Source organism: Sparus aurata, chromosome 1 (genome assembly GCF_900880675.1).
Source record: "Sparus aurata chromosome 1, fSpaAur1.1, whole genome shotgun sequence".
Lineage (NCBI taxonomy): Eukaryota > Metazoa > Chordata > Actinopteri > Spariformes > Sparidae > Sparus > Sparus aurata.
This window is the reverse complement of record NC_044187.1, coordinates 27127982-27143841: the sequence shown is the minus strand read 5'-3', so window position 1 is coordinate 27143841 and position 15860 is coordinate 27127982. Positions and strand designations below refer to the sequence as shown.

Genomic DNA, 15860 nt, shown 5'->3' with positions numbered 1-15860 from the left:
CTGCTGGTGGCTAGCTGATGTTAAGTCAACTCTGCTAACATCAGCAAGCTACCGTTAGGGCAGTAGAGTATGCTGGGCGTTTACTGTTAAACTCAGCCATTATTACATTTATTTGAGGACTGTTGATGCTGACGAAACACAAATACCACATGATAGTAACAGTGTTACACTATGTTAGAAGCAGGTACCAACTGTCAGAATTCTTACACAGAGATAAAACAATCATTTTGGACCCAACAAACGTAAAAATTATTAATCAGATATCATCAGAATGTCAGTAAATAACAATTTCAACAAAATCATGTCCTTGTATTGTGTTGCAAATATATCTACTGGAGGTTGCATGCTAAACAGTAAGCCCGGGCCCGTCTCAGTCTAAAGCTCCTGTGCTGGCATTGTAAAAACCAACGCACCCCCATGTTCTGAGCTCCCAGGCCAGACCACTCGCTGCACGGCCAACTGAGATAACTAGCTAGACATAGCTACAGTTAACAGCAGTAAAAGCTTGTTCTGGTCATATGCTGCCCCCAATGTGTTTAGAGTATTAGTTTGATAGGACAACAATTCTTACACATTACACCTTTAATTCACAATCATAATAATGTTTTGAAGGCAAAGAGGTACTGTTATTCTGCACCTTTTAGATGTATTGTCTACATGAAAATGTTACCAATATGACCTTTAAAGCCACCGTAAATCCAATGTCATTAATGCAATTCCTGTCACCTTCTTCACCAGGCAGTCAAAGAGAGCCCACGTGTATGAGAGTGCAGTGACCCAAGGCGAGTCACTGGACCCTGTGGCGGTCAAAGCGGTGAAGAGGTCGACCAGCTTCATCAACCCTCTGGCCTTCTTCAGGAAACCAGAGGCAGCAAAGGACAACTCCAGGATCTATTACATCTACAGTAACCCTCTGCCTGTGGGTCTGAAGGAGGAGGAGGAGGAGTGGAGGACCAAAGCCCTGCAGGGACCAGAGGAGCAAACTGCACCGTCGCTGCCACTGTCGTTTCAGGAGTATGCCAGTGATCCAAACAGTGGCGTCGTCCTGGACCCTCCCATCTTTTACATGCAGCTCTGAAGCTGGGGAGGGAGGGAGAAGTTGTCTGAAGTTTGACACATGCTGCTGTGTTTATCAAAAGTTATGTCACCATGTACCATGTAGGGGCTCTGTTGAACTTCCTCAGATTGTGTTGTCTAAAGGTAGTTGCTTACTTATTTTCTTTACACTCTAGGTCACAATCAGTGTAACCAGTTTGTCAGAGGAGATAGATAATTAGGGCGGTCACAGTTTTCAGGAATTTAACGTGCGAACATGCAGGTCCATTGTTAAATGAGCTGTTCATGTGTGGGTATTATGAATCAGAGGTTCCATAAGGACAAACATGCTGTCAATCATTACACTGACTGACACAAAGATGAAACAGATTAGAAGAAAGGTTTACTTTGTTTCTCTGGTATTGTTAATCAAATCAATCTAAAAAGGTGTGCGTCTTTTCACATCGTGCTGATAAGTCATGGAAGTATGCGGAAACATGTCAAAGATATCAAGGATGTTGGCCAGTGGTGGTGACAGAATGAAAAGAAGAAGAAGAAGAGCAACTTAATTGATTCATATAGCGGAAACATTTTTCTGCCAGAGTAAACACAAGAACGAGTCCTTCCTTTAACATTGTGAAGGAGAAACAATGTTTCATTTAGCAGAACAGATCTTCAAGCACTGATGCTTTGGGCTGGCTGCCAGTTCAACCTACCAACCAAAAGGGTTGATATTTGAGGAGATGGGACCGTGACTCAGCAAACTCTAAACCTCAAACCTCTAAAAGGATATCTGCACAACTTCTGTCCTGTGATAGAGGCCAGTCGATAGTTCATGTTAGCTGACTCCATTTGTAAACTAGCGCAAAATCTAACCCGAGTTCACAAATAAATCTACAGTGCAGCAGCGTTAAACTACTTTAACAGATCATCCACAGGCTTGTTGAGGCAACTGAGAGAGACGGGGGAAGGTATCATTTTGTCATTCTACATGGAGGCCCTTTAAAGGGGCAGTTCAATTCAGTTTAGTTAGAATCAGTCTGTAGAAGCTGTTTTTTATAATCCTCTGAAAAATTAGCAAAGGCTTGAAGAATACAAGTTTAGAGCAGAAAGCCTACATTGAAGACTGGTGTGAGAAGCTTGAAAGAGGTACACATTTTCCAGGAGATATGCCATCAAGTTGCATTTTGGGAAATGTTGGATTTAGTGCTTGAAAGCTTGGCCCATATTGTGGACCAAAATCAGATATTTTGTTTAATGCTATTTCAATCTTGACCATTCTTTGTTTTAATCTTTCTCTTGTGAGTCCCAGTTGTAGTTTAAAACCCTAACATAAGCCTTCATAACATATAAGTCTTCAAGCTAATTTTTTTAAGCAGATTTTTTAGTCTTGCTGCCTAATTCGTTATCAGAGAGAACAACAAAGTGTATCTTATATTGGACCATTCAACTTCATTAGATTCTACTTTATTAAAGTACCCGTCATGTCATTACTGACAAACAGTTTCAGCCAAAAGAAAGCGTACTTCTCTGTCCCTAAAAGATAAATACAGGACTATAAGGTACCTTTTGGGGCTCTTGATCATTAGCAGGGCTATGGAGCATTCTTTTTATTAGAGGGCCTACATTTTTTTCACGTTGACATAATCCATAGTGCTGCAACATTTGACAGACGGTGGAGTTACATGCTTTTTAGTACAGCAACATGCCAGCAAAAGCAGGCACACAGATGAATTCAAGCTACCAAACATGGATATAAACAATACAGGATATGTTTCTAAATGGCTTTGCTAATGTGTCATAAGACACAAACTGCGTTAAACATGTTTATGAGACCTCAAAGACACCCACAATGCATTTTAGTGAGGAATAATAAATGTAAACCGTGATTTTAAAGGTGCGGGATCATGCTACTAGTTCTATAGAGGCCCAATAATCATGTATCTGCCTGAGGCTGTGTGGATTTTGTGGATTTCTTCTGCAAATGCATATTAAGATAGTTGAAATACTGTACATACTGCTTGATTTTTTTCCTTCACTTTCTACAGTGCTTTATTGTCTAAAGGAATTTCTTTCACATTCTGATTTACAAAATGCTGGTTTGACAGGTTGAACATCATTTGTCATCATTTGAGAAAGCTGACACCAGTTAGTAAATACAGGAAGGTCCTGATTATTATCTTTTTAATGATCTTTAATAAAACTGCAGGTACGATGTGATTTACAAAAGAAGCAGAGCGTGAGACACAGAGAAAGATGAGAAAAATACAAACGATTAACACTGCAGAGCAATCGATCGTTCAGTACTTCTGGGAAAAAGGGGTCGGACTGCACGAGAGTCGGTCCTCAGGCGATCAGCTGGGTCTCTCTGATCAGCCACTCCAGTGCGTCCTTCCTGCCCTGCCTCTCCAGCTCTGCTCCAACCACCTCCCGGCACTTCCTGTGGTACTCGTTCACCCAGTCCCGCTGTAGGACAGAAAGGAGTGGCCGTCAAAACATGAAGAGACTGTGTTCAAGTAGTGCGTAATGAAAAAAAAAACAGAAACAGAAAATTCAATTTACATAGTTCTGGATTTTAATATAAGTCCTGTTAAGATACATTTTCCTATTTTCTCACATTTATTCAACAACTCTTGTTGAGTAGGCTTCATTTAATGTCTTGTTGTATTTCATGTGTTCTTTACATTTACAATAAAAAAAAAACTTTTGAGTTTCAATTTTTAATTTCATGTGTTTGAATGGTTTGATTTATTTCAAACATTAAACATAACCACGCTGGATATTCCTCACCTCCTTCTGAGTGAGCAGCTCGGTGCTCATCATCTTGACTTGGATAGGAACCAGAGTGAGGGGCTCAAATGTCAGACTGCCTCTGTTTCTGTAGTTGTACTGAACACAAACAGGTAAGAGGACATAAACATTACTGATTAGGCAGCAGAACTGTTTCCTCTGATGTTTAACATCCGAGTGCAAACAGCACTCCACTATATCTGGGACCTACTTTAGGCTTAGTTGGTATAACGAGGACCACGTTTTCGATACGAATACCAAAAGATCCATCTTCATAGTACCCAGGTTCTGAAAAAAAAGTAAGAGAATGAGATGAACATTTGACAAGCAGAAGACAAAACAATAGATTTTATGAAAACAGTGTTTTTTTGTTGAGGTGTTTTAAAGTTGTGCAAACATTTCCACTCGACGAGAATAAAAAACTGCCATTAGAATCACATTAAATGATCGCATGATGTGACAAAGAAAACTCAGTTTCCTCTACAATCAGTGGTGGGAAATTAAATACTATTAGCAGAGGAGTAAACCTTTATTCATGATCAAATAACTAAACTACAAACAACAGGCGGGCAATCACTTATAGCACTAGAACCAAAACTAAGACGAACAAAGATAGACACTTCTGGAGGCATGCCCTTATCTGCTGATCACACAGACGATTCGCGTGAAAGGTGTGTCCTGTGACACCGTTGTTTACCTACGGTACAAACACCTGGCATGCAAAACTGTCTTGTGCTGAACAACATGTTTTGGTAGCAGCTTGTAGATGCAGATACAAGTTTCAATCAAGGACGCAAATTTTAAGCCATTTCTTTTATCGACATTCGGCTTCCTTAACAATCCATTATAATTATATATTATCATTGATAATTTATGAAGTATGTTGGATGATTGTTACATTAGAAAACTGTTTTTAACTACTGACTCCATCTGTGTTTGATGCAGAATCAGAGTAGGCCACAACCACCAGCTTACCTGAATGATGAACAAAATGACACAAATTAATAAATAACTTCAATAACTAATAAAATATCTTCATTTTAATTGTGCAGGTCCCGTCTGTCGATATGCAACAAGTGGCCCCACAAAATCCATCCCATATTAAGGCTACAAAATGGATAAAACGAATAATATCGGTTTATATAGAACATATTTTGGTATTCTAATTAACTACATTTCTCATACCAGTATTTTGTGTTTTGCTTTTGCATATATGACAATCAAGCATTTTTGACTTTGAAACAACATATATTTTGAATATTTGGGCCCATTTCTCATTGTCGGTTAACACGTTTTTAAATTGGTAAATATCTTAACAGCAAATAATTTATAACATTTGCGGGCTAAAGTACAACTCCAGCCTGCCCGGCCCTCTGCCATACATACCATCACTGACGATCATGCCGGCCTCCAGAGGTTCATCAGCGAAGGTTTTGTAGCTGATGCCGCAGGGCCCCTCATGGACGTTGAGGAAGCAGCCCACGCCGTGGCCCGTACCGTGAAGATAGTCCAGCCCTGAATCCCACAGAGCTGCGCGGGCAAACGAATCCAACAGGTGGCCTGAGGAGGGAACACAAGGTTGAGAGCTAGAGATCAAACTCTGTCGGAAGAAATACACTGAAGAGTCATCAGTTGTTTTTTTTTTTTTGTTTTTTTTTTTCTTCAGATTTTTGATGGCACAAACACTTTGTCCTCATACAAATGCGACACTGAATGCCTTTGTCCACGTGTAAGTACAGTTAACCAGGCTGCTGCTTTGCCCTCTCTCCAGTGCATGCTGGGAAATGAGCACACAAATGCATGAATAACTGAACTTTTGCTCTTTGTTTGATGAAGCAAGACATGGTGATGATTTACTGTGATTATCTTTATCAGATGTGATATCTTAGAAACCACTCCTCAGATTTTATGACAGATTTAACTTTGTGACTTGCTGTATCTTGATCACATGTTTGTGGTGTTTTATGAAAATGTCTGGCCTTAAGGAAATACTGTAATAAAGGTTGAGTTATGTAATTATATTGGCTTGAAGTTTATTGGAGCACAGTCTGTCTCTCTTATCTAAACAACGTTTGTGCCTGAGTTCTTATGGTTCTGTATTTTTCATGTGTCTTTACTATTTATTTTAGTTTTTTGTTTTAGGTTTTTTTTAATTCAGTTTCAGTTGGCTTCCAGAGTAATTTATTCCAATTTTGCCACTGTCATTTCAGTTGAGTTTTTATTGTTGAAAACATGTTTAGTCTTTAGTCTTTTTGATATTATATGGTGAATGTTTGTCAAGGGCATGATTTCAGAAGTTCAAGGTGTTGGAATACAAACAGAACTCACAGTCATGGAAACACCCCAGTCTCACTTAACACATGCACCAGTGCCTCTTCATGCTTGTTGTGTTGACATATTTGACTAAGCTGAAGGATGCAGACACTGAAGATACTGTTTCAGTTGCTTGTATTTTTCCCCCTTGGATTCTAGGTGTTATCTTTATTTCATATGTGTTTTATAAATATATTTATAAAACAAATACTCGTTTTAGTTAACTTACTTAACTCTAATAACGTTGGCCTTTCCTTGAGCTTGACAAAACTAGATTTCTGATTAAACAGGATTAGTTATCGATTTATTAAAAGGATGCCTGCATTATTCTTGAGTGACTACATGATCACTGTTGACTACATTTTTGGAAAATAGAGAGAAATACTGTGCATCTGAAAGAGTCATTTGAGCCTCACTTTTTTGTGAACATGTTTGAATTTAAAAATGCATTGTTTACTATTTGAAAACACTATATACAATGTCAGACAAGTGTCGTGTCGGAGTAGATGACAGCACCTTTCGTTCCATTGGGGAAAACAGCAGCACTGACAGCTATGTGTCCTTTGAGCACATAGGTAAAGCATTCCTAGAGGGAAAAAGAGAGAGCACATGATACAAAGTGAAATAAATTAAATTCAAATAAAAATCATGATGGGGATGAATTCAGTCGATGTTTGACACCAGGTGAATGATTCGTAGTTTATCAGGCATTTAGACAAGTGAAAACAGAACACTAGCAAATACACAAATGTACCTTCTCAAAAGCAGAGGGTGTCCCAAAGTGCATGGTGCGTGTAACGTCTGTGGTTCCATCACTGCCAAAGACACAATATGGATGCAGATGTTTAGTGTGTCATGCACAAAAAACATTTCCTATTAGGTATACTGGTTCCAAGGTATGGTACTATCGTATGAAGGTTATTATGTGCATTTACTCATCTTTGGGATTGAATTTCACAGTATTATATATACATATATATATATACACACGCACATATATACATATACATATATATATATATATATATATATATATATATATATATATAAGATATATATATATATATATATATATATATATATATATATATATATACACATATATATAACACATATATATATATTATATATAATATATATATATATATATATATATATATCTATATATATATATATATATATACATATACATATATATATACATATAACATACATATATATATATATATATATATACACACATATATATATATATATATAATATATATATAACACATATATATATATATATATTATATATATATATATGGTATATGTGTATATGTGTTATATATATATATATATATATATATATATATATATATATATATTATTATATATATCTATATATATATATATATATATATATATATATATATATATATATATAAAAATATATAATATTGTAATAAAGCATTTGTACAACCAAATTAAACTCTTGTGTTTTCTGTAATAATACTGTTGCAATACCATATACTACATATACCATATACATTCATACCATCTCAAGCCTAGCTCCTATGTTGTCTGTGTTCTTGGTATTAACAGGCATGCAGGTGAAATATTTAAGTCATACTAATACAAGACATCATTACAGGTTAGACTAAATGCAATTTGTGTGTGTAATAAGTATCTTGTTTACACGTATTGAGCTCCTGAGTCAATTAGGTAAACTTCATTCAAGGAGAGGGTTCTGTTGGTTTCAGGCAGTGGTCTAAAGGAAAGAGAAAGAAAAACAGTCAGGATTGAAGGAGTCTAAAACTGCAAATACAGTTACATAAATGTAACACTCCTGAATCTGTATCATTAACCAACTGACCTGTAATGTATGATCGCTCCGTTTGGACCAACGCTGGAAATCGTGGGGAAACTAAGACCAACAAAGTCTTTCTGTTGACTGAAAGAGGCATGGGGAACAATCACACACAAGAATGCACACACTTAACTTAAATGTTAACCTGTTTCATGGGAAAATACTCTTGTGAGAGCTTCTTTTAAGCACAAAAAGTAAAAAGGCTGTGCACTTAACATAAAAGCATAAAACATCTTGAAATGGAACAAAGAATTATTATTGTAATCTTCAGTGCTACACTTTCATGTCCATGAGAGGGGGGTATAACTCCAGAGTACACCTCAGACAGCATTTTTTTCAAACAGTCTGTCAGGCATTAGTCGTTACTAGGGGTTGAACATGATGTGCTCATCAACAAAACAAATGAAAAACAAATGCGTTTTTAAAAAAAAATCCTTTAGGAAGTGAAAAAACCCACCTGCGTAATTCTTCCGCTTTATCAGCAGCAGAGATCTCTGTCACGTTGCCTTTTGGAATCTATAAAGCAATTTTAAAGCACCCAGTAATGCAGGAAGAGTTCAAACAACACTGACATGTTCTACAGCTCAAGTGCAAGCAGATCAGCAATGTCAGAGTCTCCATCTTAGACTTGTTTCCTTTATAACAACAACAACAACAACAACAACAACAACAATAGATAGTTAGGTTTTGGTGCATTAGTCTAAACAACAGCCTTGTTTAATTCTAAAGTGAGAAACCTGTGAAAACAGTCTTGAAGATTCTGTTCTTTTTCACCATGGGATGAGCTCAAAAAAATAATTAGAATACCTCCTTTTCCAACCAGGCAAAGAGTTCACAGAGGGCAACTGCATCCTTGATCTGTTGGGAAAAAGTTCAGAAGATGTGAAACATTTTCTGTGATGGAAAAAAAAACTGTTTATGACTGTTTATGAAGATGTCATAAAGTCAGTAATTAGGAGATGAACACTAGAGATTTTAAAGTGGTCCAAAGGTTCTTACATGGGCCATTTTCATGCCTTGAATCTCAGTGGCGTTCTTCACAGCCTTGGCAAGACAGAGTGGCGTGTAGGGAATCGCACTCCTGTGGGCCTGAGATGGATACAAATAAAATAGAATTAAAAAAAATAATAATAAGAGTGATTTTGGCACCTTGAGTTCTACTGATACATATACACTGAATTACTGTGTTGTTGCACCTCAAGGTAGACAACCTGCAGCTGATTTGCATTGCGGAAATAGGTGAAATCGACAAACTTTTTTATTTAATTTGTCATTTCCAGTTGAAACTATAGTGTTTAAAGAGATGCTTTGCTAGCATCGTTGACATCTACCCAAAGCAACATCTCACCACTGGTCAGACTAACTGCTAGTTTGGGGTAACTTCAAGATTTTTTCTTAAGTCTGTTGTCTAACAAGTAAATTAGGTCTCTCACTACATTCAAATTTGATTTAAAAACAAAAGCAGGAAAACTGCGATGCAGGTCAGCTGGAGAAATGTGGAACTTAAACTAAGAACATGAAGAAAAAGCTCTCCAAAAGTGCCTCTTTGCAGTATGAGGATGTAGATGATGAGATCTGATCTTAGCTCAAGTTATGAACCAGGAAAAATACAATCAAGATAAGGGTTTGATGTAATCGGTTGTAAACACTGGAGACAACGAAATGACCTACATTACTTTTTTCTAGGTGTGACGGTGCCCTCTCACCTTGGGGATGACTTGTGTGAGAGCACAACTGGCCTTGTCACAGATCCACACTTTGTCCTTGGGGCCCTGTGCAGCGCAGATGGCCTGCAGCTCGGTGTAGACCGACTCGTACGGGAACGTCTGGATGCTGAGCTCGGGCTTGCTGGGGGAGTCGAGCTGCAGATGGTCTCTCAAGGCGGGGTCAGAGAGACGCTTCAGGTCCACAAAAAGCCTGCAGAGAGGAAGGGGAAGTTCAGAGAAGAATGTAAAAGACTTAAAAATATATTTTTTTTAATTCTCAACTTTTCGCAGTCCTTAAATGACAGAAACAACTTACTGATTCTAACACAATTGGGAATTAATTTTCTGTCTCTCTGTATGTTGCAGCTCTATTAATCTATCAAGTCACATTTAAAATTGCCTCAGTTGGCTTCACAATCTGTATATATCGCACAACACCCACTATCCTTAGACCCTCAATTTGAGCAATTTTTAGCAGGAAAGAAATTGGAAGAAATACAAGAGGTCTGATTTGGACAATTAACAGAAGATGAATCAAGCCAACATGTTGCTCCATTGTGTTATATCCCATTACCTTATCGTGTTCATTCCAACGATGGCATATGCGAAAAAAACTGGGTTGTACTCAATGTCTGCACCACGGAGGTTAAAAAGCCCTGAGAATAGAAAAACAACAGAACATCGCATTTGATTAACATTTCATCAGATTAAAGAAATAAACCGTTTCATCCAAAATAATAAATTGTATAGAGCTCCTTTAGACAGACTATCTTTAGATAGAGTATCTTTGCTAACAAGGAAACAGTGTTGAGACCTTAAAATCCATTGAAATACTCTCCGTCTCCGCTGAAACCTCAGTACAATGTGTTTGGTGTTAAATATCAGTGTTATTGGACTGCCACTCATCCTTTGCGGATGCCTGAGCAAATCCCCTTCAATTGAACGCCCATCGAAACTCTCTAGTCTGAATGCTACCTGATGACAATCAAAATCAGCATTACTCTAATTAACATAAACTCTCAGACCAAACAATCAGAGTCGAGAGCTCATTAGGCACGCTAAACGAGGTACTCCAACAGGCATGTAGAGGGACACCCGTGCATCCCTGGGTCCTTGGATCGTGATCATGTATCAAAACGGACTCATGTCACAGGACTCATGTTGGGTATGGCAGCAGCACTGATGAAAAACTTGCCCTCTATACAACAAATGAGGCTTTTTCACCCGTTGTTTGTCTGGGCTAACATGTTAAGCCACAGGCTTTTAACATGTTTCACACTGCAGGATAACTCCATCCATAGCCCAGGGCTTAATAAACGACACTCTGGTTAACCCGACAAACACTGGGTTCAGATGTCTTGTATGGTGGTAACCAAAAGGTCTAGTCAAATGAGAAGTTCTTATGAGTCTTCTCAAAATGTATAACTGTGAAAATCCATTGGTGCAACTACTTACAAATGAGTAAAGTGTAATTCACTTGTTATGTACTTATTCATGTACTTTAGTTTTGCTAACACACCTCCTCTTTTTCATACTGCATTTACTGTCTGCCGCATGTCGCTGGTTATAGTAAAGCATCTCAACACTCCCATTTCTGGGTTCTAGTTTCTGCCTTATAGTGCTAATTGCCCCAATGTGTATTTCTGTGAAATTAACCGTACACGCGATCTCGTCCAACGCCGTGGCAACAAACCAGGTGATTTTCCTCTCAGTCATCTTGGCTCGCAGCGTTGTGATCTTGTCTTGCCAGGTCATACCTGAAAAAAAACAAACGCAATGCTCATCAGCTTGGCACTGGATTCCTGTTCCCCCCCCAAAAAAACCTGTATATCTAGTTACACAGAACCGAAACCTTTATTTTGTTTAGCTTGGAAGCAAAAGATAAGACAAGTAAACTAAAGGGACTAAATGTCATCCAAAATAAGGTCAACATTCTGTTTCTATTTGTAAAGTTCTGAACGGATCTCTAAAAAAAAACAAAAAACAAAAAAAACATGTACTTTGAGTAATAACAACGCCAAACCAGCTTTGCTCTTACCGGTGTAGTCTAGTCCCAAGGCGCGGAGTTGTGTGCTGGGTCTTTCTGGGCGGTCCATCCACACCGCATCAATCAGGTTATCCTGCACTGCCACCAGAGAGTGGCCAGCACCGGACAGCGCCTTGGACATGTTCTTCCACTGATCTGAAACAGGACAAAAATTATATAATATTTCATAAACAACATGATGACAAGGCTCAGCAGAAAGTAAAAATAGTCTGCTTTGTCATAGCACGGGGGACCTGCCTAGAAACCTTAGACATTTTCCAGTTAATGCGCAACACACACATATTATTCTCCGTTTATTCCGTTATTGTCATGCAAAAAAAAGATCATCCCCACTATCCCTGAATCATATCGCAGTCTTTATAGCTGTCATAAATTATGGCAAAATGATATTTTGACCATATCATGCAGCTCTAGATACTGTTAAAATATGATGCGCAAGATAAAGATGATATTACGATGCTCCGATTCTGTGATATTTGATACATTTCAGGTCAGTCAACTATCACACATGATAATGTCTGTGTAACTGAAGAAAAACTATCCCTACAATGGCAAAGAGCAGGATTAATGTACTTATTCACTTCATTGTGGGGTCTATTTCCATGATATGACTAAGTGACAGTGACCGACAGTCCACGTTTGCCATCATTCTGATCAAAAATAGCCATTAACTAACAAAAGGCTGTACTTTCAGAAAGCAGAACAGATCTGCAGTTAAAATGCTGAAGGAAGGATGCCTCTCTAAAATTACTGTTTGAGTCAAGTTTACACAAACAGGAGTCATGAAGTTGTGACTCCTCAAAGTCAAATTATCCATTAAGATCGCCTATTTGAGGCCAGTGTATCAGTAACGTCTAGCAGGTGGAAGCAATACCTTTTATTCCTTTGTCGATATTTCGTCCGGCCACTAATGTTTCATGCTGTACTATTTTGTACATTGTAATTCAAAACTCAAAATGTAGACTTGTTTGCCATATTCCAGTGGATTGTGGTGCTCATATTGCTGTCATTGTAACTGTGTGACCTACCAGCAGCGATGATCCAAGGATCTACCCCCACTTTGGAGTTCTCTGGCAGGACGCTGATCAGCCAGTCCTCCTGAGAGGGTGTCTCCTTCAGCCCTAGATGTGAGACAGCGAGATAAAATATGCCTCATCAGTCATACCATACAGCATGTTTGAGGATTTATTTTCACAGTACAACATAAGTAGGACAATCTCTGCTGTTGATCCTCAAAATAGGTCAGAACATTCGGACTTCAGCAGTGACACATGTCTTATCGTCAGTGCTGTGATAACAGTTTGATCCTGAGAGTATTTAGTTATTGTGCTGTGTATAGAGACAACTCAAGTACTCAAAACTAACCACAACTTTAAATAGAGGAAAAACTACAGCTCAATGGTCAGTACTTGTGTTTATAACTTAAATAAGATTTCAAAGAGGCCGTTTTAATTTTCATCATGTACAAAAAAAATCACCACTGCAGGCATTACCCATCTTCATGAGGGTCCAGTTGTTGTCCATCTGCTGACTGGCCTGGAGGAAATAACGCCCATCAGTCCACATGGCAGCGTGCTGCTCTGTGACGATGGCTGTGCCTACATGTCACAACACACAAGGAAGATTTTTATGCAGGAAAATTGATACTGGAATGGTGATACACTAGTCCACAAGTGTCTGTCTGATACTCAGAAGATGCGTCAGCTGTGCAATAAAAAACTGGCTCAAAAGCTGTTTGATAGGTTCTGAGAAGTTAAAGGTGTGTGTGAAATTACAGCTAGGAAACAGGCTTACTACGTAAGCGTAGGTCACCTCGCTTGGAAAAATATGTCTAAGCTTCCATGGTACTTTGCTAACTAAATTGGACATGAACCAAGTCCTATCAGGATCTCAGTGGTTTACCCGGAACAGTTTATTCATCATACTGTTGTACATTTTTCCACAGGAGAATAGAGATGTTGGCTTCTTGGCTAATAAAAAATAAACTGCAAGCACCTTGTCCCTCTAACACAAGCAAATCCTACCTGCAGAGCCATTAAATCCACAGATGAATTCACGCCTGCAGTCACACGGTGCGATGTATTCGCTCTGAAAGATACAGGGACCGAGAGGGGGAGTGAGATCAGCTTCATTAACAATCAACGTGAAGTGGCCATCCACCAGTCAGACATTTAAGTGCCACCTTCACTGCTCCTCTCACATCACGTCTTGTGTATGGAGAGGAAAAAGGGAGGAGCAGCGGGCAGAGGGCTACAATTAATTGCGAAGGTCAGACGATACGATCAGAAGTGAATCAGGACCAGAATCAAGTAAAATAAGTAGGAGTAGCAGCTGCTCTACTGTGACCTTGTAGTGAACAAATGCAATATGCGTATGTTATGTGGCTGATCACACTTACCTGGTGTGCATCTCCAGAAGGGACGATATAAGCCTGTAGGGGCTCAGAGAAATATTTACAATTCCTCATGGCCTGGCGGAGCTGCCTGAGCAGCTCTCCAGTGATCTTTGGGGACATGGCCACGCCTGAATGGAGAAAAGAAAATGTAATCCATGAACTTGAAGGCACATATATTCAAAACAGCGCTGCAGTGCACGTAAAGTGGATGTCAAAGTTAAGATGAAAGCTGCTTTTAGTCACTAGAGTAAATGTGGCGAGTGTCAAACCTAGAATCAAGCAACTACGCTTTCAAACCAAAAAGCATCGATGAGTTTCCTCATCTATAATAATTCAAATCCATCCTGATTATCTGTAGGTTACCTGACTCTTGGGAAGTCATGGTGAGTGGAGCTGCACGGTGTCTGACTGTAGCCTACCTCACTGTGAACGTGGAGCTCAAAGTCACAGTCCACACCTGGATCTTTAACCAGCTGCAACATGCTGATTAAGCAACAGGAGTTAAATATTAAAAGAACAGACTTGGTGGCTGTAGATTAGTCACCTAGCCTAATTCCACTGCTATAATCTCATAAAACAAAGGCCAGATGATACGACAGAGCGGGGACTCGACTATCACCATCGCCGTACAACGCGGCGCAAAAAACTTCACGCGTCGACGAATCACGTTGCAGCACTCTTCACCGAGGAGCTCTGCCATTGGCTGAACGCTCCGCATGCGATTGTTGTTTACAAGTTTGCATTACATGTATCAGTCGCATCCAATATGTAACCTACAAGCTAGCTAACTAGCCATAAAACAGTTATCTATGATTTTGTGTTAAACAACTATAAAACCAGAGGGTTTGGTTGGGGTGGACTTGCATTTTTTTTTTTATTCACACGTCAAAAAACAAAAACCCAACCATAACACACAATGAGTAATTCATTCAATTCGCGCTGTTGGCTTTAGTAGAGGGTGTGGTAGTCACATGCCGGTAGCACATTTGTAAAGTTGCTTGCTAATGTTTCCAGATTTCGCAGCGCTAGATAAACGCTGTGCTCTGAACACTGATACCGGACAATAGGGCTACAGACACAGGCGTGGGATGACCGACCGTATCCGTCATTTGAAAACAAGTCAACATCCCTCCGTGCTCGCTCCCTACCACCGGGAAACGGCACGTTAGCTCCCCCACACCGCCGCTAGCTAACGTCGGAGTCCCCCCACATGCAGCCGGTGAACCGCCGAATACACACCCGGTGGTCTCGTCTCGGAAAATGTGGCTCTCGGGTTGTGAAACGAAGCGCTTCTTTGCCAGCCTGGACCTTGTGTTACTTTACCAGACAGGAGGCTGCCATTTACTTGTTGACGCTCGTGGTCACGTGACTGCAGTGTCTTCCAGTAGACGCAGAGGGATCCAGACTCGCCTCTTTTTCTCTCGGTAACACACACAATGAAGAGCGCAGGGGCTCCAAACAACAACAACACGGTTACAGTCCGTGTACTACACAGGTAGTCTGAAATTACACCGCTTTCCATTGACTCAGCCACATCTCTGCAAATGAGCGAATAGGAGGAAAAAACAGCTTACCATCAGCACCAGTAATGATTCATATGGAAGCCCATTTGCGCCATTTGAAGGGGGAAAAAAACTTTGCCTCGATCAAAACAAAAGGATGGCTATACACACAGCCTATTTCTATGGTGAAGTCATAAATGTGAGGAAAAAAAGACGAAAT

The 15860-nt window shown here is 39.3% G+C and overlaps 1 protein-coding gene across 2 annotated transcripts; it reads right to left on the bottom strand.

Moving 5' to 3' along the window:
• Positions 1 to 3184: 3184 nt before the first annotated feature.
• xpnpep1 (X-prolyl aminopeptidase (aminopeptidase P) 1, soluble) lies at positions 3185 to 15663 on the bottom strand. 2 transcript variants are annotated; one of them, XM_030425212.1, is made up of 20 exons: positions 15378 to 15663; positions 14142 to 14266; positions 13768 to 13831; positions 13237 to 13341; positions 12772 to 12864; positions 11735 to 11878; positions 11358 to 11453; positions 10271 to 10352; positions 9697 to 9907; positions 8990 to 9079; positions 8798 to 8848; positions 8448 to 8506; positions 7997 to 8074; positions 7820 to 7891; positions 6893 to 6953; positions 6655 to 6724; positions 5212 to 5385; positions 4037 to 4113; positions 3826 to 3924; positions 3185 to 3501 (listed from the first exon to the last, which is right to left on the bottom strand). In XM_030425212.1, exons 1-20 carry the CDS (start codon positions 15658 to 15660, stop codon positions 3382 to 3384), a joined length of 2154 nt encoding a protein of 717 aa, XP_030281072.1. In that variant the 5' UTR covers positions 15661 to 15663; the 3' UTR covers positions 3185 to 3381. The 2 variants fall into 2 exon arrangements, with proteins under 2 accessions (XP_030281072.1, XP_030281082.1); XM_030425222.1 differs by lacking the exon at positions 15378 to 15663 and adding an exon at positions 14502 to 14860.
• Positions 15664 to 15860: the final 197 nt, after the last annotated feature.